Raw genomic sequence first — 24,774 nt, forward strand, 5'->3', positions numbered from 1 at the left:
TCAGTTGTTTTTTGACTGCAGACTTGTCCTTTTGTCTTTTTCAGGGATGTTCACAAGCAGACAGCCATCGTTCGAGATGAGTCTTTGCAAACAATATTTTCAGGTAATAAAAAAGTCCTTTAATTACCAACCTTTGAGCCCACCTGTACTATTTAGTGCCATTTATGAATATGCTGAAATTTTATGAAACCTGAAAAACCTAAATAATTTCCCTTCATTATTGTGTAGTAAAGGGAAGTTCTTGAAATAACAGTGATGACAATATCAGTGAGTAGCAAACTTGTGTGAGATTCTGTAGCTTATAGTCTGCCTTGCTTCTGAATGTAGAAATTCAGTGTTGTGAAGATCACAAAATACTTAATGTAAATCTGCTATTACAGCAATTTCTCTGTGTAATTTGCATGTTTGTTGTCCCAGTGATGAACAACAACTGATTATCTTCTGATTCATTACTTAAAAATCCTCTGTTTCAATCACTGCAATATCTGGCACAACACAAATCATCAGAAAAGCAGTGTCTCAGGGTACATTAGCCTCTGTTTTAGCTTTAATCCATATAGTACTAATCCAAACTAGCTAGAAAGCAGTTGTATTAGCAGTTTGCAAATGTCATCATTAGAAGTTACATGCACAAGCCCTGGGCTTGGAATATGCTGGGAAATGAAACTCCGGCTATCCCACTTACACTGTGCTCTTAGCACACTTTTCTAAATATGCTGGGGTTTATAATTTAAACTTAATGGGAAAAAGAAAGCTAAAGGCTTCTTGGGTTACAAAAGGTGTGGCAGAATTGCTGAAGATTTTCCCTAGGTAAGGAGAATGTTCCTGATTAAGCCCATTTTCTGTATAAATTGCAGCATCAAGATTGAAAATGTATTTTGCAAAATTGATGTTAATGCTACTGCACTGAGTCTGGTGCTTGCCATCATTAGTTTGTGTCTTGACCTTCCTGTCAGTGCTTGAGAACAACATTGAGCCTTTTTCTGTTAGTTGCTGTAATTGATAAGAAATGGTAGATACCATTTTTTACCATTGTGAGTCTTAGGCAAGACTCCGAAAGAAACTCTTTGGTCTGATTGGACTTGCAGGAAGTGATGCAACTGTCTCTCAGATCTTGCTGACCCAGCATGGAATTCCTGTCATGAGCATGTCTGATGGGAAGGCATACTGCTTTAATCCTTCTCTTTCTACATGGTAAGTCCTGGATTATTTCCTGCTTTTGCAGCTCAGAGGAACTGACATGTTCTGATTTACTGGGAAGAAATCATTCTACCTCAGGGCCATGGAAAAGTCATTGCTAAACACAAGAAAAGGCTATACAAGAGTCTCAAGATCTTGTTGGGGATCAGATGAGCTTTCCCCATGGAGAGGCATAAGTTCCTATGAAAAATTTCCATGGGTAAATTATTTACAGGATCTTTCCAAAACAGGTTCTTTGTTGTCTTCCTAAGAAGAAAAAAAAAAGCAAATTGTAATCCTAATATAATTGTTGTAATTACTGTAATGAGCCTGCTGGATGAAAGGGCTTATTGTTTTAACTCCTCCTTAGAATAATTGTTGTTCTTCAACTATTCAAAGCGAATCCTCTGGAAAAGGAAAAATTTGTTTATTAAGGGAGTAAGGAGCAGGGGACAGGCTCTCAGCCATAATTCTGAATTTGCTGCTATTTCTTAGTTTGTACCACAGCTTGGGAAATATATAAAAGAGCAATGTGTTTAGTCATCATACAAATTTAAACATGATAAAGCAGCAAAGGGTATTTTAAATATTTGTACCATTTTACCTCTGTGCTGTCTGAAATCTAGACATAGCATTGGTTTGAGCCACTCTTTCTCCTGACACCTCAAGCCAGTGAAGATGATATCCTTAATTAGGTGTGGGAATGGCAGCTGTAATGTCAGCTCCCTCCACATGAAGGGATATCTGTAATTATGGAAAAGATTGTCAATGTGTGTATGTCTGGTAGAGGGGGAGACCTGACATATGGTAAAATCAGGTTCTTAATGAGAAAGTTGTTACCTGTGTTCACTCCACGCATCATTCTGGGTCATGGCTTCTTATTGGATTGTAAAATGGCAAGCAGAAAGTTAATGTCCTTCCAAACTAATGGTAAATTATATTATGTAATTAATATTTTAAACTTCGGGGGCAGGAGGGACGCACCACAAGCACAATTTGGACAAGTAGTGGGAATAATCAGGGTCCCTGGAATTCCTGAGCCACTTCAATATGTTTTTGGTTATCTGTGAAAACACAAATCCGGTTTTGAAGCAGAGCAGAGCTGGATCTGCTGACCTTGCTGTTTGCACTCCTCAGACTTGTTTTTTGATTGTTTGCTGTTTTCCAGGAATCTTGTTTCTGACAAACAGGACTCTCTAGCACAATGTGCAGACTTCAGGACTAGTTTGCCTTCTCAAGAAGCCATGCTGTGTTCTGGGCCCTTGGCTGTGATACAGGGACGCACATCAAAGTACGTGCGCGCCGCCTTTGTGTCGTCAGCGTGGTTGGGTTTTGTCATGGCCTTTATTCACATGCCTGGATCACTGAGTTACTTCTTGAAATGCCAGTGGCTCTGAAATGATCGGTCGTTCATACAGTGGTTTTTTAATCCTTTGCATGTTTATAGTCTGGATCTTAATGTTATGAGATTGTTTGGGGGAACAGAAAAGCATGCTCTAAATATAATCATTTTAAGGCTCCTCTTTATTGGACGGGTAAGGTATCGGACAATTCTGTTATACTTTTATTAGCTACACTGCATTTTTTACATTATGCATTTTAATTTTTAATTTACCAGCTTTCTGGAGTAGGCTTACAATTTTTGAGTTAGTTCAGTTGGCCTCAAAGAATCTATTTAATGAAGTGTTTGTGAAAGTTGAGATATTAGTCATCTAATGAGTATTTTTAACATGTGAAAATATCACCCAGGAATTGTGTGAGCCAGAGCAGATTCCTGTAGGTAGCTTTATAGCCCATCATTCCTTGGATTTGAATTCGATTTCCCAGGCAGATTTCTTGGCTATTTCTGCCCTTCACATCTAAGTTTAATTTTTTTCTGGAGAGAAACTGTGTAGTGTTGTATGATTTTATTGCTGTTCTCACGAGGGGAAGGGGAGTTCATTGTGAAAAGCATTTGAAATATAAATAAACAACACTCTTTTTGAGAGAGACAATAACAGAATGAAAAATTCCCTTTTTGAAAAAATTCTAATAACTAGTTACTTTTTTCAAATTAGTTTTCTTATGACAATGTGTTTGTGTGCAAGAAATCCTTTAAATGCTTCATGTCTTGTGTGGCTCTGAAAGATCAGTGCAGTATAGCTAGTGCTACAAAAAGATATATTCCTTAAACTTGTATCTGATTTTATGGCACGTTAATCTTTTTGGTTTTGCAGTTCAGGAAGGCAAGCTGCAAGACTGTTCTCCATGCCTCATTTAGTGCAACAAGAAACAACACTTGCATACCTGGAGAACCAGATAGCAGCAGCACTTATGTTACAATCCAGTCACGAATATCACCACTGGCTCCTTATCTATGCACGGTACCTAGTTAATGAAGGTGAGACCTGCCAGGCTCTGCTGCTTCTCTGCAGCTCTGATGGGCTTCTAAGAAACACTCTGTTCATGTCATGGATATGTATGATTGCCTTTAACATCCTCCTTTTAGCACTTGGCTTCTGGACTCGGGTTTGCTTAAAACCAAAACAAATTGCATTTGCTTCTGCAGTGCTCAGTCCTCAGGAATCCTGTTTGGACACAGTGGCTGGGGACAGACCGTGGTCTGGGGAAGCAGTGCCATCTGCAGACTCCAGTAGTGGCAGCTGCATTGTAAAACAGCCCAGTGGGCTGTCAGGCACATCCTAGGTATTGTCTGGCAGCAGCTACAGATGTTTCAGGGAAACCAGGAGCACTTTGTAAAATGCATAAGCCTCCTCAGCCAGCCGACAATTGCTGCCTGATGTGAGATGAAGGGGTTGCTCAGTCTCTGACACTTTGTACTCGAGCACATAAAATTGCAGAGAATTTGCTAGTATCGCTTGCACTTTATTCTTTTCTTACATTCTAAAATTTCAACTGGTGCCACCAGTACTGCCTGTACTGGTGAATTCCATGTGTTCAATTCTGTGAGAAAAGAAACACACAAGAAAAGTTCCTTGTGTCTATTTCGTATTTGAATACACCTTATCTCTATGCTATTATGTTAAATAAGGTTAACCAACTGATTTTATACTTGTTGGATTCTAAAGATCTCCGTTGTATCTCTACCTGTCTACATTCATAATTTAGTAGTTCCCTTTGTATTAATTCAGCCTTACTCCTCACCTTGCATAATTATTCTGCACAGAGAATGAAATGGTTTGTGTTGCGCCACCTAAAAGGTGATGGCAGAATTAAAATCAAGCTCATTAATTCTTGCCTTTTGACCCTTACCTTATTTAACAAGAGAGCTTGTTGAGCTGTGTGTGCTTCTCTCTGCTCTTCCCCAGTTGAAATTAAAATATTCATCTTGGGTCATATGTTAAAGAGATGATTGTACTTTTAAAAGCCTTCACTAACTGAGAACCTCTGCTGCATGCACTGGGTTCCTCTGGCACCTCCAAATGTTGCTGCCAAGGATGGATGGATGAATGTCACAAAAACTGTGCTTTGCCAGATGTATAGTGCTGCTTCACTAATTTTCTAGAGCTGCTGAACTTTGAAAATTGCACATCCTATTATTGACCCTTTATTCTTATGATTATTTCAACATCTACTGAATTCTAATCCATTAAATACTCGGTCTATTATATGTTGATTGGCAAGTTACTCTTGAATAAACTTTGTTTCTTGCAAGGGAATTTCCCCCCTCTTATTTTTGGGTAAATAAAGGAGGTCCAGAGACTGTGTGTGGTTTTATTAAAGGTGTTTTGGTTTTTAAAAAGCTGGTATGTTTGTGTGGGAGGGAAGAGTGAGGTTGAGATCAGGGCAGCTCTTAAAACAAGCTGGAGTAATTACTTCAGACTTGTTTTTCTCCCTGTTGTGGATCATCTTTAGTAGTGGGTTTGGTTTTGAGAACCTTAAAAAAGACCCTTCAGAGCTCTAAAAATCATCTTATATTTCCAAAGAATTGCTGTAAGAATAATAATATAACTTTCCTGAAATCAATGTTTTGGGCTTTATTTTATTCAAAATACTTGTAATTCTTTCCTGAATGTTGTCTGCTACATTGTGCAGTGGATATATGTAGTTAAACGCTGTCAAATGTGATTTTATTTCTGACTGTCTCCAGGGTTTGAATATCGTTTGCGAGAATTATGCAAGGATTTACTGGGTCCAGTCCATTACTCAGCTGGAAGTCAGTGGGAATCAACAGTTATGGTAAGTCCTGATAAGCATTTAATGAAGAACAAGGAAGAGATTCCCATAAAAACTACAGGGTATTATCCTTTCCATACTCTGCTCTGATCACATAAGCAGGCTTTCTCCCATGGCACTGAGATTTATTCCATGTGAAACCACAGACAAATGCTTGTTGCCACAGTGTCAGCTCTGGTGCTGTCTTGAGTATCACACAGATGAAGGAGAGTTGCATGTTCAGCTCTCCACATTGTTGAGACAGAAGCTTTGAAACAGGGACAGGCCAAAGATGTCTTCCCTCTCAGAACACAGCCTGGAGTCTGGAACTGCAGAGGCTGCTCCAGCTTCATGAGTGTGTAAATGTAAAGCCAGTTTTTATTCTGGGAGTCATGGAAGCAAAGTGAGAACATAAAATACACAGCTCTCTCTAGGCAGGAAAAAGGGCATGAATGTTAGACAGCTCCATGGAGCATGTTAATGATAACAAATAGATTCTGAGGATGCTTTTGTGTTTTCTATGCAGGGTTTACGAAAGAGAGAACTGTTGAAAGAGCTTCTTCCTGTTATTGGACAGAACCTCCGCTTCCAGAGGCTTTTCACAGAGTATCAAGAGCAGCTGGACATCTTGAGAGACAAGTAGCATGTCCCCAGATTTTCCCTGCGGGGCCTGGTCCGAGCCAAACTGCTGAACAGCATTAGCAGAGACAAGAGAGGAGCGAGAGCCCGGCCAGCGGGGACACTCCTGAAGAAGGGCTGTGCCGCAGAGGTCCCAGCGGATTCCTGGAAATGAGTGGAGGAGCTCGACAGTTTCCCCAGTGAAACTTGACCATTGAAGCTGTGACCTCTGTTTCTATGGAAAGTCATGGATATGTACTTCAGGGGGATCCTTTTGGATCTGGATCTCATTTAATATTAAAACTAGCTGAGAACTGTTTGTGCGGTTTCTTGGATGTCCTGTGAAAAGCACAGTACTTCAGAGTACACTGAACAGCATATTTAACCCTGTTTGGGGTTTTTTGCCTGAGGATTTATTGAGGCTCAACACTATATTAAATTAGATGAATGAGCCACGTAAAAAGAAATTTCTTAAATATTAAGGTATTATGCAGCCAATAGACTCTTTCCTGTGAATATAATAATAATAAGAGGCTGTTCTAACACATGGACTATTTTTGTACTAGAATTTGCTAACTTGTAATATGGAATTTTATTTGGCCAATAATCAGGCTATCACTACAAAGTCATCTTGTAGGAGTTTAATTACAAAGGCTATGTTTCAAAGTAATTCTACCAAATTAACATGTCATCATCAGGTTTTTAATTTTTCAATGTTTGTAAAAGGCATTTGGGGGGAGGGGGAGGGATACAATGGGGTGGCTCTTTTTGTAAGTACAAAATAAAAGAACATTGCATTGGTTAAAAAAAAAAAACTAAAAGCAAAAACATGGTCTTGAATTATTGCGAAGAGCACAGGCATCTCCAGAAACGTCAACACAGGCTGAATCACAGTAACGTGTCTGGAAATAAATAATTTTGTCTGGGTGATCGTTCCTCGGATCAGCCAAGCGCTGGTGATGTCTGTGGACAGCTGCAGCGTTTGCCCCCGGAGCCCATGTGGGCGAGGGAGCAGGAGCTGTGTGGGAATGCTCATCCTCTCAGAGCCCAGCAGGCTCCCTCCCCACGGAGCAGAGTGCCTGCCTGCAGCAGGGAGGGAGCTTTCTGCAGCTATGGCCATGTTCCTTCTGGAGTGCTTTTGGAATGGCACTGAAAACAAAACAAGTTGTTTCCTTTCTCCAGAGCGTACTTGGTGCTGGGAACGGAGCAAGTGAAGGTGTTGGTTCTTTGCAGGCCCTGTTGTGTGGATGTGCCTCAATGCCTTGCTTTGAAAAGTTTTTGAGTAAAAGAATCCAAATTATTAAGAGTAATTAAACCCTTGTAAAAGGGCAGTTTGTCCCCTAAACGTCTAACAAACAATATCCTTCCCCCTCAGCCAGGACAAGGGGTAGCTGTGCTGCTGCTGTGGCCAAAGAGCCTGGTAGTGAGAAGCAGCTGTAATGTTGTAAATAATTTATTTATTTACAACAGAACAACTGTTCTGTTCCTCAGAGGAGAACCATAACAACACAGAGTCATGGACTCTCAGAAGTCATTTAGTATAACCCCCTGCAAGCAGAGCGGGTTGTGCTCACGGGTGCAGCCAAGGACCGAGGGATGGGATGGAAACAGGAGCTGGGCTCCATCTTCTGGGGAGAAGGGCAGCCTGCTGCAGTCACTGCGCCTCTGGCTCTCCTCTTCCACGGATGTCACTCCCGTGGCTCTGTGTGGGCAGCTGCCAGGGTGCTGGCTTAACAAGGAAAGAAAAAAGGAGCACGCATGGATTTGGAGGTGTTTGATAAGTAAAAGCTCCAGGACAACCGGTGGTTTCCTCCTGCTCAAGGCAAGGGATCCAGGCTCTGACCATCCTCTGTTCAGCCTTGTGCTGGTCTTACCAGTCCTAAGGGACAGTAAATTCCTTGTCATTAAGTTTTTGAAGAGACACTGAAATACTTTTTTGTGAAGAGCTATATCCATATTAAGACAACAAGTAGGTTTTCCTACCCATTTTTTCTTGGGAGGTTCTGCCACTGCCCAACAGACCAGGAATGCAAAGACTTTAAATTCCAGGCAAGAAGACGCGTTTCAGTGAAGCGGAAGCCCCGGGAGGCTGCTCTGAGGTCGCACCAACCTTCTCGAGGCCGAGCACGCCCGGCCTTCCCGGCCTGCTGCCGCGGCCCCGGAACGCGCCTGCCGCCGCCCGTGTTTCCGCGCCGCGGCCGTTGCCCGGCGCACCCGGCGGAAGGCGCGGCCGGGCCCGAGGCGCAGCGCGGGCCGGGCGGGCCGAGGCGCAGCCATGGGCAAGCGGCAGCACCAGAAGGACAAGATGTGAGCGGGGGAGAGCGCGGGGGAGAGCGCGGGGGGCCGGGCTGTGCGGGGCCGTGTCTGTGCTGCTGTGCCTCAGTGACCCCCCTGTCTCGCAGGTACATCACGTGCGCCGAGTACACGCAGTTCTACGGCGGCAAGAAAGCAGGTGAGGGGGGACGGGCCGCTCCCTCAGATCCCCGGGGCGGCGGGTGCTGAGCTCCGGGCCGCGGCCCGAGCCCGTGGCACGGCTCGGGAAGGCCGCGTTTCTGGCCAGAGGAGCGTCCCCGCCCTCCGCTGGGTCTGTGCCCGCCGGTGGGGCAGAGCCTGGGCGGTAATTACCGCATTTAAACTCGGAGCTGTCGGAGCTCCGGGGTGATCTTTTCCCGGCAGTGTAATTTCAGTTCAGAAGTTTTAGTTACATTTTCCTAAGCTTTAGGATATTCATCCTTGTCTTCCGTAACTTGCCACAGGTTATGTAGCAATATGTAACTTTCAAATGTTTCTTTGTTACCCAGAATACCATGAATTTATTGAAATCTGTTGTGTGGGTTTTCTTTTTCCATAAACAGACCTTCCACGAACCAATTTTAGACGTTTATCTTTTGATCACTGCAGGTAAGACAACAAATTTACACTATCATTATTTAATGACATCTTTTTATCAGGCTGTTACACCGAATTAAAGCCATGTGCGTCTGAGGCAGTTACTTTCATTGCCTTGTGCCTGCTGTGGCAGTTGTGTGACAAGAAAAAGTTGAATAAGAACTGAAACAGTCTGCATGACCCGTGATCAGTGTGTGCAGAGGTTGGAGCTGATGGCTGAAAGGATACACAACTGATGAAATAATGCAGAACGCTTACTGTGTACATCCCAGTCTTTCAAATCTCTGTCATCAGGGCTCAAATCTGTTTGTCCCTGCTCAGAATGTGCTTGGTCAGTCACTCATCTTGCTAAAATAGAGATAAAGGTAGATTGAAGAATATTTCTGCTAATTTTTTTTCTGTTTAGAGTTTACTGCTGAAAGTGCAGGAGTGAAGGAAGAGAGTTGGTAGAAGTGGGTTAGAAATCCTTGTAAATTGGGTAGTTCAGGAAGTTGCCTTCCATACCTATGAGCTAAGAGCTGCCAGGATTATGGAAGCATCCCTAACAGGGGATGCTGAGTGTGATTGCCAGTTACACTGTGATTTCCACCCGGTTTTGCTAACAGGTTGTGTTCTCTTTTTTCTAGTTTGTCTCTGCAGCCATTTGAATACCCAGTTTGCACACCAGATGGGACAGTCTTTGACATCCTGTAAGTTCCTGTCTGTACTTAGCTTTATTTCTGGGTTGTTGAACTGGTTACAGCTGTGTAATCATCACGTAGTCTTAGCAATTTGGCAAAAACAGTCATGGCCATCAGCAGAGGTTTCTGATGGTGCTTGTCATGAATTGCTTTATCCCTTCTCTTTTCAGGAGCATTGTACCTTGGATAAAGAAATACGGAACCAATCCAATCACAGGAGAAGTAAGTAATGATGGGTGGATTCACATCATGGCTTTGCTTTCTTTGTGATGGGTGGATTCACATCATGGCTTTGCTTTCTTTATGTTCAATTTTTTATTTAATGTGTTAGAGAAACAAAAATGCCTTGGTGAAAGCAAAAGAAGTCGAATGGGAGTGCAGTTTTGAAGATGTGTGGAAGAAAGGAGAGCATTACCTCGATTTATTTTTTGTAATCTGATGTAAATAGGGCAGAGTGAGTGGTTCATTTGTATGAACTCGCAGGGTATCTTGCCTGCCTTCCAGCTGTGGCATAATGAACATCTGTACAGATGGAAGTACAAACTCTTGTCAATGCTGGTGCTGCCCAGAAAGCCTGATTGGTCATTGGTGGAAAAGACTCTCCTGCTGCCTCATATAAGCACAATTCTGGTCCCTACGGGGCAAGGGGCTCACACCTCTCCATCTGGGATTAAATTTGCAGCAGTGTTTCCTAGCCCGAAGGATATTTGGCATCATGCAGATTAAGGAGATTAATAGGTGATATTATGAATGGTAAGCTTACACTACAAAACCTTTTGAGTTATCCTGACAGTATATCCTGAAAGCTTCTGTCATGATGGTTCACTGTGAGGGAAACCTTTGTGGGTTTCTCCCCCCTTTTTCTGCATAAATGATAATAATGAATTACTTTCTGTAGCAGCATGAAATGGTAAAACACTGAATAAACATGAAGTACAGGAGATATTTCCCTGCTGGAATTATCTTTTTTCTGATGTGTTAAAGTGCATTGTTTATGAGGGCATAGAGGGAAATTTTAAGCAGGAACTGCTGCTTGAGCAACTGAAATTTTTCCTTCAGTGTGTGCAGTTACTTTTCTAGGCACTGGGTGGCGGCCGTTGCCCAGGATTGGGGAGGTTTGCAGCTGCCTCTGGGCCGAGATTCCTTCTGAAATATCTTGCATTTGATTAAAGCTTTTCCCGCCACACAGATACGAGGAAAAGCCAAATACAGATGCAACATTCCAAACTCTAAATGTGAGCAGCCTGTCTGAGACTTGATATCTTCCTTCAGGTGTGTTTGTACAATGGTGAGATGATTGAAGGTCTTTCTTCACACGTGAAGAGGCCAGTGTGTTGTTGAGAAGGAATGAAATTACAGCTATTTCATTTGTTTTTGCCAGCCTCTCACCACCTTGCTGCTCTCTGCATTGGTTGGGAGTTTTGGGGTGTTACCAGATCAATTTTTTTCACTCAGAGCAGCTCATTGCAGACTGTGAACCATGATGTGGTTTAAAATTGCTTTGAGTGAATGCTAAGCAAGAAGTGTAATGTGCCTGACTGTGTTGTGTAATGGAGAGAGAGGGAGACTGTTCATGATATCTTTGGTGAACCATAAATGCTTAAATGAAGTCAGGCCTTGAGACCTGTTAGCTTACCAGACTTGTGCTTCTGTAGTTGATCTGCAGTGCTCTTCCAGCTCTCCTCAATGTGCATCCCCCCTTTTCCTCTGTATCACTTTCTGGGGAGCCCTTTCTTCCCCCATCTTGTTCTGTGGTGGCCTGGTGCTGTACAGCTCCAGCTCCACAGGACCAAGGTGTTCCAGATCAATTGGAAGAAAAAGGAGACACTTGTTCTCCAGAATAGCACACAGCCCTGCTGAATTCAGCTCTGTGGAGCTCTAAGTTGAAGAGTAGGGTTGAAAGAAGGATTGTAATTTAGGCTTTGTTTCCCAGAAGGGTAGCTCAGGTTTTTGGAAGAGTAGGGTGACATTGAGCAGAAAAGGGATAGGAGTGCTGGGTAGGTGACAGAGGAAGTCAGTGAATTGAGTTTGTGCATCTCTGGACTGTTCTGTCCTCTGTTGAATCTGTCACTGTGTGTGCACCCTCTGTTCCCTGTGCAGCTTGTTCATGGAAACCAGAAAGTATCTTCTGTAATGAATTGGTGACTTGGAGAAACTCAGGACTGGGTTTATTTAGAAAGGAATTGAGCCAGATGAGCTGCAATGCCATGTTGTGTACACTAACTTATGGAGTTTGCACAGGTTGGTGATGAGGCTCTGGAGAATTTTTCCATTTATTTGTCTGGAAGTAAAAAATAGTAATGAAACCCTTTGTGGCTTGTACTTCTCTAATTATGGTTTGCTACAGGACAGATGCTTTAGAGAAGTCAATAGACTACTTGGAAATGGGGGGTTAATGGTGCACCCTTGGCACTCACTAGTTCTGTCTAGCTGCCTTATTTCTGAAGTGGACCCCTCAGTGGAGAACTGGAGAGCCTGGCAGTCATTAAGATATTTATATTTGCTGTGCTCCAGGGGGTAGGACTGTGTTAGTCTTTTATTAATTGGATGTCTGTGAGCTGATCTACAGGGGACTTCTTCTGAATCCTAAACTATTGGACTGGCCTTTGTTTTTAAAGAAATGCTGCAAATCACTGTTGACCTTTTTCTAGAATTTACCATGAGCTATTCTAGAAAGTAACTTAAGATTTTTTTCCCCCCTCGCTCCCTTTTTAACAATGCATTGTGGTAAAAAATGCTTGTTTTACTGCTACACCAGTAATTTTGGAAGAAGCAGTGCATTTCTCACAGCTGAACTAGAGTCTGTCAGTTGGCATTGTCTCACTTACTTTTTCTGTCAGCTTTATCAGGACACTGCCCTGACTTATCCTTACACTAAAATTGCATAAAATAAAGTGGAAAGTGATAGTTAGCTCATTCCTTTTTACTGACAACAGCACTTTGGCTTCTTGGGCTTGCAGAGAGTTGCAGGCTTGCCAGGACGTTTCATGTAGTGACGTTCTGACAGCCTGACCAGCATGCCCACAGGAGGCAGCCAGCTGGGCTCAGGATACCTGTTTCAAGGAGTGAGATTGGCCAGAGCATGTCTGGTTGGTTGGAATCTCAAATATGAACAGATGATAGATCAGCATGCCTTTTGACAGGAATTTCAAGGAAATTGGTTTTCTTTGTTGCATGGATAATATGTTCTATGTGGGCAGAGCTATTTTTCCTCCTGTTCATTGTAATGTGTCTGATGTCAATACCTATTTTTTCCACTCTGGTTGACATTCTGACTGTGTGGGCAGGCCAGACTGTTGTGGCTGTACTTTCAGCCCCTATCAAAGCTCTGTAACCTTGGGCAAGTACCTCTGTTCCCTTGTCCCAGAAGTAGCTACTGTCTTTGTCCCTGTTGTCCCCTTTTCTGTGGGAATTTAACTCCTTTGGACACTGGAAAGCCAGTTAATTTGATTCAGTCCAGTTAATTTAGCCTGGCCTATGAGTCAGGTTGGGAGACCTGGAGATGCTGTGTGGTGGATTTATGAGACTGAGAGTCACATTTGTGGTCTGAGTGAGGCAGAGCAGAATTTCTGTTGTGCCCTGTCTTGTGCAAGGTTGGGATCTAGACCTGCAGCCCAGAGAGGGCATTTTCTTAAGCATCACAAGGTTTTAGCTTCTGACTATGTTAAGAAGGAAATTTTTTATAAATTCCGAGGGTTTTTTACAGGTTAGAAAAGCCTTTTGGTTGGTGATAACAATAAAGAGGAGTCTGGTGCATATGATGAAGTAATAGAAGGCAGAGCCACTGGCATGGAAAATGAGAACCAGCTTTGGAGTCAGAAGGCTAAAAATCCCTGACTTTTCCCAGTGAGACATATGTCTTTTTAAAAGAGAGAGCTGGACACAAAGCTTTGCTCTGTGTACATTATAAATATTTGCTATTTTTCTCCCACACTCTTTAATCCTGTATTTACCAAATAAAGCTGACTTGGGGTGAAATTATGACTAACATGATCAAATAATGGCAGTACAGTTGCCTGGCTCCTGCAGTAAGCCTGTCTGATGCAGGCTTTGGAAGCACCAGAGAGCTTGTACCTGCAATGCCCTGCAGTAATGACAGCCTGCAGTGGACACCTCCTCCCTCCAGCACTGTTCACTAGGAATGTAAACAGTGCCCTTTTTTTCCAATCATTTGTTTGAAGTAAGGTTGGTAAGATGATGCTTGCCATAATAATTACAGGCACTTTCAAAACCTATAACTTCTTACCCACAAAAGAAAAAAATTGCAACTACATCTGTTATTTCAAAACTTGGAAAATCATTCTCAAATACATTCCTTAAATATAGTTATCTTCCAAATGCTGATGGGTATTGTTACTTCATTTTGTTGTTGAAATAATGATTTCTTTTCACTTTGGTCAAGTAGAGTTCAGTGAGTCTCACAGATCCCACAGAAATCAGTTACTGGTTTTGCAGTGAAGCTTGCTGACCTGGTTTCATGAAGAGGATATGAAGAAGATTAGTTCTTTTACTGTTGATTTGTTAATCCCACTTAAAAAATGAACAAACAACCTTACAATGCTTTTTTTATGCACTAAAAATGTCTTTGGCTATCTAAGTAAGGGAAATCCTGTCTGAAAAGGATACAGAAATTGGAGCAAAGGTGAAACTCCTTAAACATAGAAGTGTTTTTACCATGTTTTTATTTTGAAAGCATAGAGATAGAAATAGAAAACGCTGATAATTGTTTCTTCACCTGGGGAGTGAATATAATGAGAAACAGGGCTTAGGTATTTTTTCTACTTTTGTAATATTCTGAATAAAGAAACTGTAGCATGTGAGCAATGTGGGAAATACCAAGTAGGAACAGGTGTTAAATTACAGTTTAAGTTCCAGGCAGGACTTTATGGTTCACTACAAATTGCTTTCCAACTCTGTCACATAATCAGTGCAGGGTCCCTGTGTTTCAGGAATGGATTCCTGAAAGTGGGTTGGATGAGCTTCACACATTACTGAGTCAGAGGTGTTGAGATCAGTCGCAGACAAAACTCATCCAACCCCGAGTCAAGTGGAATGAATCTCAGGCCTGAACTGGGAGGAGGAGAAGTTCCAATTTCATGTGACCTTACTGGCTAAATCAGCAGTGACAATGGCTTTTAACTCAGTTCATATGGTCTGTGAGGTAATTTACTGCAGATTGCTGCTTTAATTGTGTTGTTCCAGGTGTGTTTCTAGATAATGAGCAGCCAATAATGGATGTCATTAGACAAAACCCTGTGGTTTGAAGGTGCCCTCTTTCAGGGCAGTGTAGCCCTGTCAGGAAAATGCAATAGCCGTCGATAATGTGCAGTGGGATGCATTTTCAGAGTGTTTGTTGAGACCTTTCTGTAACCTGGTAGTAGTGTTACCTCACAATTCTGATGATCATCTAAAATGGCATGTTGAAGCAGGAGTCAGATTTTCCTTGTGCTTTTTCTTCTTTTTGTTCTTGAGAAGTTTGCTTCACTTACTGTTTCCAAAGAGATTGTTCTTACTTTGAGCATTTTCATCTTTTGTCTGGATACAAAATACCAGCAGGAAAATGCTGTGGAGACTTCCACAGGCAGGCTATGTCCACATCAGTTTTCTATATCTAGAGTGCTGGGACTGTCTATTTAAGAGCTAAATAGTTTGACCAGTTGAGATAATTTTTGTTATGTGAAATTCAGGAGTGAGTCATATCCCTCTCACATTGGTTTTTTCCTCAACATCAGAGCACAGCACCTGAAATCCAAGTAGTTTTCTCCTTGGGGCTTCGGAAATGAGTGATCATTTAGGTGGATCAGTAACGTCAGGTCTCATTTGGATGTAATATGAGTGATGTATAAATGAGAATTTAAATTTTTCTCTAGAGAACTCCTTTCACGTACATGTCAGAAGAAGTCGGCACATCTTCAGCTTTGAAATTCAAAGTATATTTCTTAATTTGTCTGATGCAACTCAGGTCTTCAGATATTGCAGAAGTTTAAATGTCAATTGCCCCCTTTTTTCTCCTTTTGTTTAACTTAGCATATTTTCCTATATATTTGAAATGATTTTTTTTTCCTTGTTTATTTGTAAGAAAAGTTTCAGTGTGGGGTGGGAATACAGTTTTGTTCTGGGTGAGTAATAGCTTATTACAGAACAGAGAACAAAGCTTACAGAAATAAAGCCAAGGGAAGCTTTGTTGTTGAAAAATGATTCAGACAAATCCATCTTGGTTTTCATGTGCTGCAGAAAGAGGAGTGAAATGATCAGAAACAGAAAACGGGAAGACTGTCTGAGGTCTTTGGCTCTCTCAGTCTGCTTTGCAAACTGCGTGCTCTGTCTTGAACCAGTGTTTGCTTTTTACCTGCTATGGCTGCTGAGAGCTTCTGCTGATTTTTCATCTGATACTTATCTTCTGTAAATTTTGGGTTTGACCAGCCTAGTCTCGTTTGTATTGGTGCCAAAATTGCACCAAACACTCTGTTAGTGTTTACAGCTGTGTTTCACATGGAAGAATTTAATGCTTTCTTGACATTCTGTTGTTGAGACTTGTATTTTCCTCTCAGATGTTCTTCATGCCTTTAAGTTCTCCATACCCTACATGGTCACAGTTCCCCTCCACATCTGTTAAATTTTAATATATCTTCTTTGAACAGAGTTAATCTTAATCATACACAGTAAATGCTGTGTGAATGCCTGGTACAGTGGTGGGAATATTTTCTAATCTCTTCCTGAAATACTTTGATAACATCTGATATATTACACATGATAGTGTAAAACCAAAAACCATTTCAGTGTATGTGTTGAGACAGGAAGGGTGCTTTGAGAAAATGAGAATTTGTTGCATTTTCTTTTGGTAGGCTGGGTCATTTCAGAAGCAGATACAAGTTAGATTTAGCCAGGATGAGCAGTAGTTCTTCCTTTTCTCTTTGTTTTGTTGTTTCCAGTTTAATGTTGCTGCCTGTGTTTCTGTGAGCAGTAGCAGACTCCTTTCAGACACGGGTGGTTACAGCTGTTGTCACTAAGCATCTCTCTCCAGGTGCATTTTTGTCTGGGGCGGCAGACACAGGCTGCTGCTCAAATGCCCAGAATCCACTTTGAACAAGATGAACTCTTCAATATGCAGCAACTGAGCCGTGTCGTCTTACCTCATTGGCCTCAGAAATTATTAGCTTTTAGTCAACAGTCTAAATGAGTTAATATTTGACTAGTGACCATAAATTTTCAAGGCCCCTGGATAGAAACATATGAGGACATGGTTTCTGCCCTGAGGAATGACCACGAAGTCATGTGTCATAAAGAAATGGTCATAAAACACAGGGGCAATCAAGGGATGAAAATCCCACTGAGTTGTATCCTGACAGATAACTCCTTCTTTTGATGGGTTTTCTGAAAATTTCCCTCTCTCCTTTGTTGCTGACAAACATAGATAGCTGGTTCTTTCTTTTCCAGAGTTGTTTGTGTGTTTTACAGTAGTGCACCCAGCATTACTGAGAGTTAGCCTTTATCTGTCCTAAAAAGGGGATTTATTTTTCAATTCTCTGTATCTTTGGGAAACAGTGAGGGCAAAGAAGATGAGATTTGCTTCTACTTACTGTTCAAGTGCTTTATCAAAAAAAGACATTTAAAACCCTCCAGTGTCATGAGTCACTGGCCAGGCTGCTGTTCCTCCTTCACACCTGGCTGACTGTGGTGGTGGTAGGCAGTGTTTGATCCAGTAACCCACCTCTGGTCACAGGCAGATAAACCTATCTACCATTATTTCTAATGCATTATGTCCCTTACTGCAAGAAAGTATTTACAGCTAGGTTTTACAGACTGAACAGATGGTCTCTTCTTTTCCTTTTCTGTGTTTTGGTGTAAGTGTGCACATTGGATGAGATTTTGTGACTGTGACACTTGAAAAACTAGCAGCTGTGAAGCGCTCTAGCCTTAAATGAGATGCAGCATGAGGTTTCCCACAGATCTTTACTTGCCTGTTTTTCACTAAAATTGGAGACTAGATTTTTGGTGCTTCTGCAAAGCTTTGTTTTCCTTGAACTGTGCTGTATTTGGCTGTGGATCTCTGGATTGGTAGACTTTTGACTGCATTAAGACTGCAGGCTTGATCTTGCAATGCAGCTACATGTCTTTTTCTCATGGCAATTTCTGTTAATGTGCTCTTTGATAGAGCAGTATTATTGCTGGTATCTGAGAACCACGTGTGTTATCAAGCATATCTCTATGGTTCTCTGGGCAAGGCTTTGGTGACCATATGGTGTCAGTTTAATTAACTTTTAAATATGTAAATATAGTGGTCTAGAAGTGTGTAATGAAGGATCTTCTGTGTCCATTTCCATTCAAGCTCAGCAGTACATGAAGACTGCAGTTAAACAGTAGTTTCATCCAAGAATGTGAATTGAGGGTATCTTTTTAGCATTAGGTGGGCAGCTGTGATAAATATTGAGCATTTTTGTTGTTGAATTAAACATAGAAATGATACCTGGAATTGTGAGAGTGTTCTGGCCTCTTGACTGCTGAGCCCAAATTTTTCATGGAGTGTTAAAATATATATAGATGGCTTCTTTTGTTAAAACAGTGCTGCTGTTTTCTATTGCAAACCCTACTGTGTAGGCTTGAGGATTTCCAATGCCCTTTATCATCATTAAATCCATTTACAAAATCTGAAATAAGTAACATTATACATGGAGTTATTTCAGTACTATTCATTGAACTCATGCCCCACTTTTTTGGGGAGATTTTATAGCAAGGAAAATTCTAAGAAGGCTTCTTAAAATGGGAAGCTGTATGTAAAGTTATATGTAACAGGTCTCATCTTTAAAGGAACCAAGGAATGTAACACAAAATTCATTTGCTGTTGCTAAGCTAAGTTTGGTACTTGCTAGGCAACACTACATTTCAATATTAGTATTTGTTCTGGCTTTCTCTTCTGCTTGAGGTAACTCTGTGTTTCTTGTTTTGGTGGGATGAAAAACTATTAAATGGCCATGCCAGCTTGTGAATGATTTTTGACCTCATATTATCAGCCAGTTCAGATGTGACACATTAATTATTCCCCATGTATAGTGTTGGTCCTGGTTGGACCCTAGGCACTACCAGAGCCCCTCTCTCACTGCCCTCCACAACTGGACAGGGGAGAGAAAAGGTCACTGGGGGTTCATGGGTTGAGAGAAAGGCCAGGAGAGATTTTCTTCCTAGATAAGTTATGCCAGCTGCCTTACCACCATTTCTGATTGTCCCAGCCTTGGCCAGCAGCATGTCCATCCTGGAGCCAGCTGGACACAGTGGAAGCTTCCAGCAGCTTCTCACAGAAGCCACCCCTGTAGCCCCCCACTACCAAAATCTGGCCACACAACTCCAGTACCAGCTTCCCTGGATTTTTGTGTGTTCCTGACAGAGGCCGTTCAGTGTGTCTGATCAGGGAGTCCAATCCCCTGTGCGTGAACATTTGAAATGTGCTGAACATTTGAACACGTACTCAGTTGCTGTTGGTAGGGTGGGAAAGTCTGTCTTTACTAAATGCCGCTCTTGCCGCACGTCACCAACTCTGCCCATGTGTGGGTAGAGAATCAGTGGAGCCCTTTCTGATTGCTTTTCAGGCTGGTGCATATCCAACAGGGTCAGAGCCTTATTAACAAGAAGAACGTGCAGCCACAGACCAAAGAGATTCAGCGAGTGTAACTAATTGATGCATGGGGATTGTAGGTCATATCTGCATGAGACACCCAGCGATGACAGAGAATGATTTAATTTGAAACAATCGGCGTGCTCCATCCGCGAGCTGCCACGGTGCCCCACTAACCTCGGTGGCGTCTTCACCTCTGCCTGGGTATCAATAAAGGATGCTGCCCTTTGGGATCCCGCAGGAGCTGGTGCTGTCAGCTGACAGATGAGAGCGCGCGGGGCGGTGGGGCTGCTCGCTGCCACAGGAAAGTAGGTCATGGCCAAAAGTAGCCTTGGCTGCCTTTGTGGAAGTGTGCCTGTGAGAAAGGAGTCAGCTGAGAAAAGAGCTCGCACGGTTTTGCGTTTGTTTTTTTTTAGCCCTTCCTTGCTGTGGAGCAGCTGGCACTACGTGCCATGAAATGCGTCTGCTTTCCAGTATTTCTGCATAAAATATTTTTAGTAGGGAATATGTGGCTCTTATTTCTGCTTAAGGGAAGTGGCAGATGCTTGTGGTCTTTTCATTGTCATTAGGAATTTAGAATTTAATTAGATCAAGTGTCTTTAATAAACACTTTTTTTTCTTCTTGCTTTCTTAACTGGAGCGTGGCTGAAACTGGATGGTGGGTGTGTATCAGGAAAACTCAGGTTGAAAATAGTTGTGAACTTGAGCTATGTATGCAATATTTGTTCTCTCTTAAGCATTTTTAATAATAAAAAATACATGAAAAGAAATACTTAAACTCATTTTAGGATTCATTCACTGCTGCTGTCTCTTCCTGTGAAGATTGGCGCCCGTTTGTGGCATAACGGTCATTTCCATGGCAACAAACTGTGTGATGGTGCTTGGAAAGCTTTGACTTTTGATGGAGAATAAATAAAAGGAGATTCACCCACATGCAAGATAATCCTGTTTTCATGTGAAATGAAGAACTGGAGAGGAAAAAAATGATATTACACAGTTTGCCTATGTCATGTCCTATTACACTTTCCTGGGTAATGTGTAGGTGTTTCAAAACCGAACCCCCTGGAAGTCCTGGTTGTGGACTCCCTCCTCTGTGGCTGCTCTGTGTGCAGTTGGCAGATCCTGTAGCCTGGTCTTGGGCATTGAGCAATCCTTTGTAGCACATCGTCATCTGGTTTTGCTGTTCTGAGGCTTCAAAGATTTCCTCTGACAAAATACTAAATCCCCTTCTTGCCTTGCCATGCAAGCTGAAGGAGCTGCTCCAAAGGGCATGAGTTGACATGCCAAGGTCACTTCTTCAAGAGAGGCCTGATAGAAAGCCAGCCTGTGGCAATAAAAGTTTGTAATATTCATACAGCACTTCACTACACACTTCTCACTCTGGGCAGTACTTCAACTCCTGTATGACAGTCACTGGTTTTTTATTTACTGTTGACATAAGACTGTGTAAGTGCTGGTCTCTGTGGGGAGCAGATCCAGCATGAGCAGCTGATGCACCATGAGTAGCTGAGGCTGAAAAATAACCTTTTTCCATAATATGGAAAGATATGACCTGAAATACCATACTATTTCCGTGGGCACGGAGTGAGAGTCCGAGGACTTGACAGCATTTCTAACAATACATCATAGGTTGACAGATGAAAAGTGCACTGCAGCTTTTGCTACCTTTAAAGTCTGCACAGCAGTTTAGTCTGCCTTTTCTGTGTAATTTCTGTCAAGGTATAAATCTGAATCTTCAATCATGCTGAACTGTTTCTTATGGAACTATTTCCATTTTTCTTTAAAGATGTTCATGTGTTTTGAGCATAGCTCAGATCTTCCAGGAGGATGATTTAAGGACCTTTCTTGAAATTATCAATGTTTCCAGCAGTTGTATTTCTAAAGAAGCTTTTTCTGAAACATAATTTTTGGGCTGTTGCACAACATGTGCACAGATGGATGCTGCTTTGTATTAATAGTTATTTAGGTTGAACAGATCTGTCCAGGATCAGATGTTCATTTTGGCAACTCTGCAGTTCCCCTACTATTTCTTTGATAAAATTGTTATTGTAAGAAGATAAATAAATAAATAAAGCTCCCCATTCACTTAGTGATTTCAGACTGCCATTTGCTCCCATTGCCTTTGCTGTCCTTCTTTGTACCCCAGCAGTGGGCAGATATTGGAGTGGTTTGGGTGGTTTTTTTTTTGAGAATCCACTTGAGGAAAAGCAGTGGTACTGGTCTTCTATCACATAACTAAATATAACCAAACCTGGCCTCTTTTTTCCCTTCCCATCTTTTTCCTACTAGCTCTCATTGCTCTTCCTGCTAATAAATTAGAGAGATGGTTACCTTTCTGGCAGCAAATGAGCCTGCCAGTTGGTTGAGAGCAATTTGAGAAGCACCTTCCCTATAAATGAATGAGTCCAGCTGTCATAACATGTACTCTGTAAACCAAGAATATGGATTTTGATTAGGCACAGAAAGCCCACTAACTTAGTTTCACACTTTATTGTTTTTTGTCATGATGATTGAAGTAGCAGTGTTGGCACCAGGGCTGACAGATCTCCACTTGTAGCTGTCTGGGTTATAAAAACCTCCTTAATTTCTTCAGGTGCATATTTTGAGAAGAGAACCAATTATTTCTTTTAAAAGTCCTGTGCTGTGTGTGCTTTTAAGGATCCATTTGGCTGTGAAACTGTCTCTGACAGCTGATACAATCAAAGGCTTTGTTTTTTAGAAGTCTCAGATCCTGACTCAGCCTTGCAGCTTGTTTCATCTCCAGCTGGGTGCCACAGTCAAGCACTACCTGACCATCCTGCTGGGCTGTGCTGATGAGGTCACCCAGGTTGTGATGTGCCCTGTCTTGCCAGTGATGTATCCAAATCCCACGCTGATCCCATGGAATGACTGGAGGCCTGGCATGTTACTGAAGGCTCACTCTTATTCTGGGGGTGTGTGCTGCTTCCATGTCTTAGGGAAGGCTGCAGGACAGGAGCAGCCTGATTGTCCAGAAATGTTTACCAGCCCAACACCTCTGCCCTTCCCATGTCAGAAAACCCTTCCAGAGAGAGGGCAGCAGAAAAATGCCATAGACATGTTTCTGATGAAGTGTGGGAGAGCAGGAGTAGCTTAGTTTGCAGTGTCCTCTCTAGGGCTGGAGAATATTATCCCAGCCTTGGCTGTCACCTCAGTTCCCTGTTCAGTGGAATTGTTACCTGGGGGTTAAGTGGCTGAAAATCCCTCCTGGGACTCCCTTTGTTACCCCAAGTACCTCTCCAGAGAACTTGTGTCTCTGTTTCTCTTTATTATTGCTGGCTGTCATGTGAGCTCTGCTGCACATTTCCTGGGTAAAAGGAAAATTACAGTTATTTCAGAAAAGGCATCGAACTTGATTGCCAAAATGGTTTGCTGCCTTTATGACTTTCATCAGAGGCCCCTGCTGAATTGTCCTTTCTGGTCAGTGGCAACGATCTTTGCCTCTTAGCTTTTCATGCCAACTCCCCTTTCAGTCTATGCTGAGAGTTGTGCAACTCCTTGAACTGATTCCCCACGGTTAGCACTGTCCTGAGTCAAATACAGCCCTGTAAAAAACATATCCCAGTTCTCAGGCTCCCTGAACCTTGTTGTTGTGGGCTGTGACTTGAATTCCCAGGGTTCTGATAATTCAGACAACCTGCAATATATTATTAATAAATTATGTACCATTGAAGTCCTAACAGTGATGCTACAGTTTTCTTTTATTTCCATGCTTACATTGTTGTGATTAATCTTTTTACTGCTTTATTTTCTTTAGAAACTAGATGCCAAATCACTTATAAAGCTGAATTTTGCTAAAAACAGTGAAGGTAAGTGCAGTCATTTTCTGTGGTGGTGTTTTGTTGGGTTTTTTTCCTTAATAAGTGCTTTAATAAATTCTGGTTTGTCTTACTCATAGTGAACTTGAGTAGTTTGTGTTCTCTATCATGTTTTTTGAGTAGAATAATTGCTTCTTGTGAGTGATATGTTTACCTTCAAGGTTCCATTTCTGTTTTTCTTTACACTGGGGAGCTGTAAATTATTCAGCAATTTCACTTTACTATAACTGCTACAGCACTAAGGTACTGTTTACTTTAAGGAAAGAATCAGAAAAAGTGAAATTTCTGTAATGTTATCTCATTTCCAACTTGCCTGTGGCTATATTTGCTGTTCACTTGGTTTTGAACAGCTTTTTGTTTATAAAAGGGATTAGACTTAAATAAACACGTGGGGTTTTATGAATAGAAGCACACAAGACAGCTGCCTCAAGTTTTATTTTGCAAGATATAAAATCAGCCTCCTAAGAAAGCATGGTAGGAGCAAAAGAGGAGAGTAGAGATAAATTCATCTTCTACAAAGCAGATAATGATTTCTTTGAAATGAAAATGGCTAAGATTAGGTGGGAATAAAATTCTGGAGTGTCTGTCTCCTTATCTTACCAAAATCTATGGATTACAAGTTCTTTTCTGTAGCTGATGGATTTCTTCTGTGCCTTGTGTTTCATCTGTCTCAAGAGCAGGGTGTTAAAAATTGATCAGTAGTCAGTGTGGCCAAGGCTTTTGAAAGATACCTTGACATTGTGCTTTCCCTAAAGAAATCCAGCTCACGATGCTGGAGTGGAATGACAACAGCCATAGAAGAAGCCTTTTCCTTAAAAAGGTTAATTCTGTGTCATCAACCAATCAAGGGAAAATGCAACAAAAGACAAAAATCAAGTGTTGCATTTCTGTCAGCAAACTTTTCTCTAAATCATAATGTGGAATGGTTGTAGGATCTTCTCTGTTCACACATAAATGTGATATAAAAGATCTTTGGGCCTTGCAGTTGCTCACATTTAGTGATCACCTGTGAGATGAATGCTTTCCATCCAGATCAACATGTGTGTGCCCTCAGCAGTTTTGCTTTTCCTAGGACTGAGAATAAGGGTGACTTGTTCTTTTTTACAAAGCTGGAATGAGGCCTCATATTTTACCAGTGTGTTTCTGTATCTATCAGTTGGGCACTTGCAAAAATGTCTTTCTTGAGTTTCAGTCCCTTGTGGCAATGGCTTTCCTTCAGCCCTGGTGGCATTAACAAAAGTGTCCTCAGCTTTGACTTGTGCAGGGGGGCAGAGCTGCCTCTGGTGGCACAGTGAGGGGTCGGTCTCTGCAGGTGTTTGCCTCCCTGTACCTGCAGGTGCTGTGAGCAGCCTGTTCTGGCCTCCCTGCTGGTTTTGATTTTCAAATGGTAATTAGGGAGAAAAGAACTAAATAGGCCCAACTTATCTAAAAATTCTCACCCAAACCCCCAGGTCTAGCAAACTGATCAAGTATTAACCTTCTTCTAACTGCTGTCTGCTGAGATTATCCAGACATTTTTCTTTTTCCTCCTACATTGCCTTCCATCAGTTTGCTTGCTGTTGACTTGCTTAATATTTATGCTGACCCTCCTGGGAAAATTCACAGCTTGATTAGAGCAGAAGCTGGGTTCCTTACTGAGTAACGTGTTCAGATTTAATGGCATTCTGCTTGCCACATTTGAATACAAAATGCTCTCCTCTGCTTAAAGCGCAACAGCTGTTGTGTACTTTTCTGTAGGCTATAAGCTAAACTTTTATTCCTGGGAACAAGAGTGATACAGAGCACTGGACACGTTGCAAGGTTCATG

The 24,774-nt window shown here is 41.9% G+C and overlaps 2 protein-coding genes across 7 annotated transcripts in view; both read left to right on the forward strand.

Moving 5' to 3' along the window:
• HIRA (histone cell cycle regulator) overlaps positions 1 to 6,271 on the forward strand; it is a 32,070-nt gene extending 25,799 nt beyond the window's left edge. For 4 of the 5 annotated variants that reach the window (XM_068208843.1, XM_068208839.1, XM_068208840.1 and 1 more), the window contains 6 exons: positions 45 to 103; positions 1,089 to 1,194; positions 2,348 to 2,470; positions 3,396 to 3,559; positions 5,270 to 5,358; positions 5,861 to 6,112. In XM_068208843.1, the coding sequence (XP_068064944.1) occupies positions 45 to 103; positions 1,089 to 1,194; positions 2,348 to 2,470; positions 3,396 to 3,559; positions 5,270 to 5,358; positions 5,861 to 5,977 (658 nt within the window). In that variant the 3' untranslated portion in view covers positions 5,978 to 6,112. Of the gene's footprint in view, positions 1 to 44; positions 104 to 1,088; positions 1,195 to 2,347; positions 2,471 to 3,395; positions 3,560 to 5,269; positions 5,359 to 5,860 lie in introns of all 5 variants that reach the window. The other variant, XM_068208842.1, reaches the window with a different exon arrangement.
• Positions 6,272 to 8,134: 1,863 nt separating this feature from the next.
• The window catches only part of PPIL2 (peptidylprolyl isomerase like 2), a 68,217-nt gene continuing 51,577 nt past the window's right edge, over positions 8,135 to 24,774 (forward strand). The window contains exons 1-6 of one of the 2 annotated variants that reach the window (XM_068208847.1): positions 8,135 to 8,259; positions 8,355 to 8,404; positions 8,808 to 8,853; positions 9,468 to 9,530; positions 9,692 to 9,743; positions 22,907 to 22,958. In XM_068208847.1, coding sequence (XP_068064948.1) covers positions 8,228 to 8,259; positions 8,355 to 8,404; positions 8,808 to 8,853; positions 9,468 to 9,530; positions 9,692 to 9,743; positions 22,907 to 22,958 — 295 coding nt within the window. In that variant the 5' untranslated portion in view covers positions 8,135 to 8,227. The remainder of the gene's footprint in view (positions 8,260 to 8,354; positions 8,405 to 8,807; positions 8,854 to 9,467; positions 9,531 to 9,691; positions 9,744 to 22,906; positions 22,959 to 24,774) is intronic. The other variant, XM_068208848.1, reaches the window with a different exon arrangement.

This window comes from Anomalospiza imberbis, chromosome 18, assembly GCF_031753505.1.
Source record: "Anomalospiza imberbis isolate Cuckoo-Finch-1a 21T00152 chromosome 18, ASM3175350v1, whole genome shotgun sequence".
Taxonomy (NCBI): Eukaryota; Metazoa; Chordata; class Aves; order Passeriformes; family Viduidae; genus Anomalospiza; species Anomalospiza imberbis.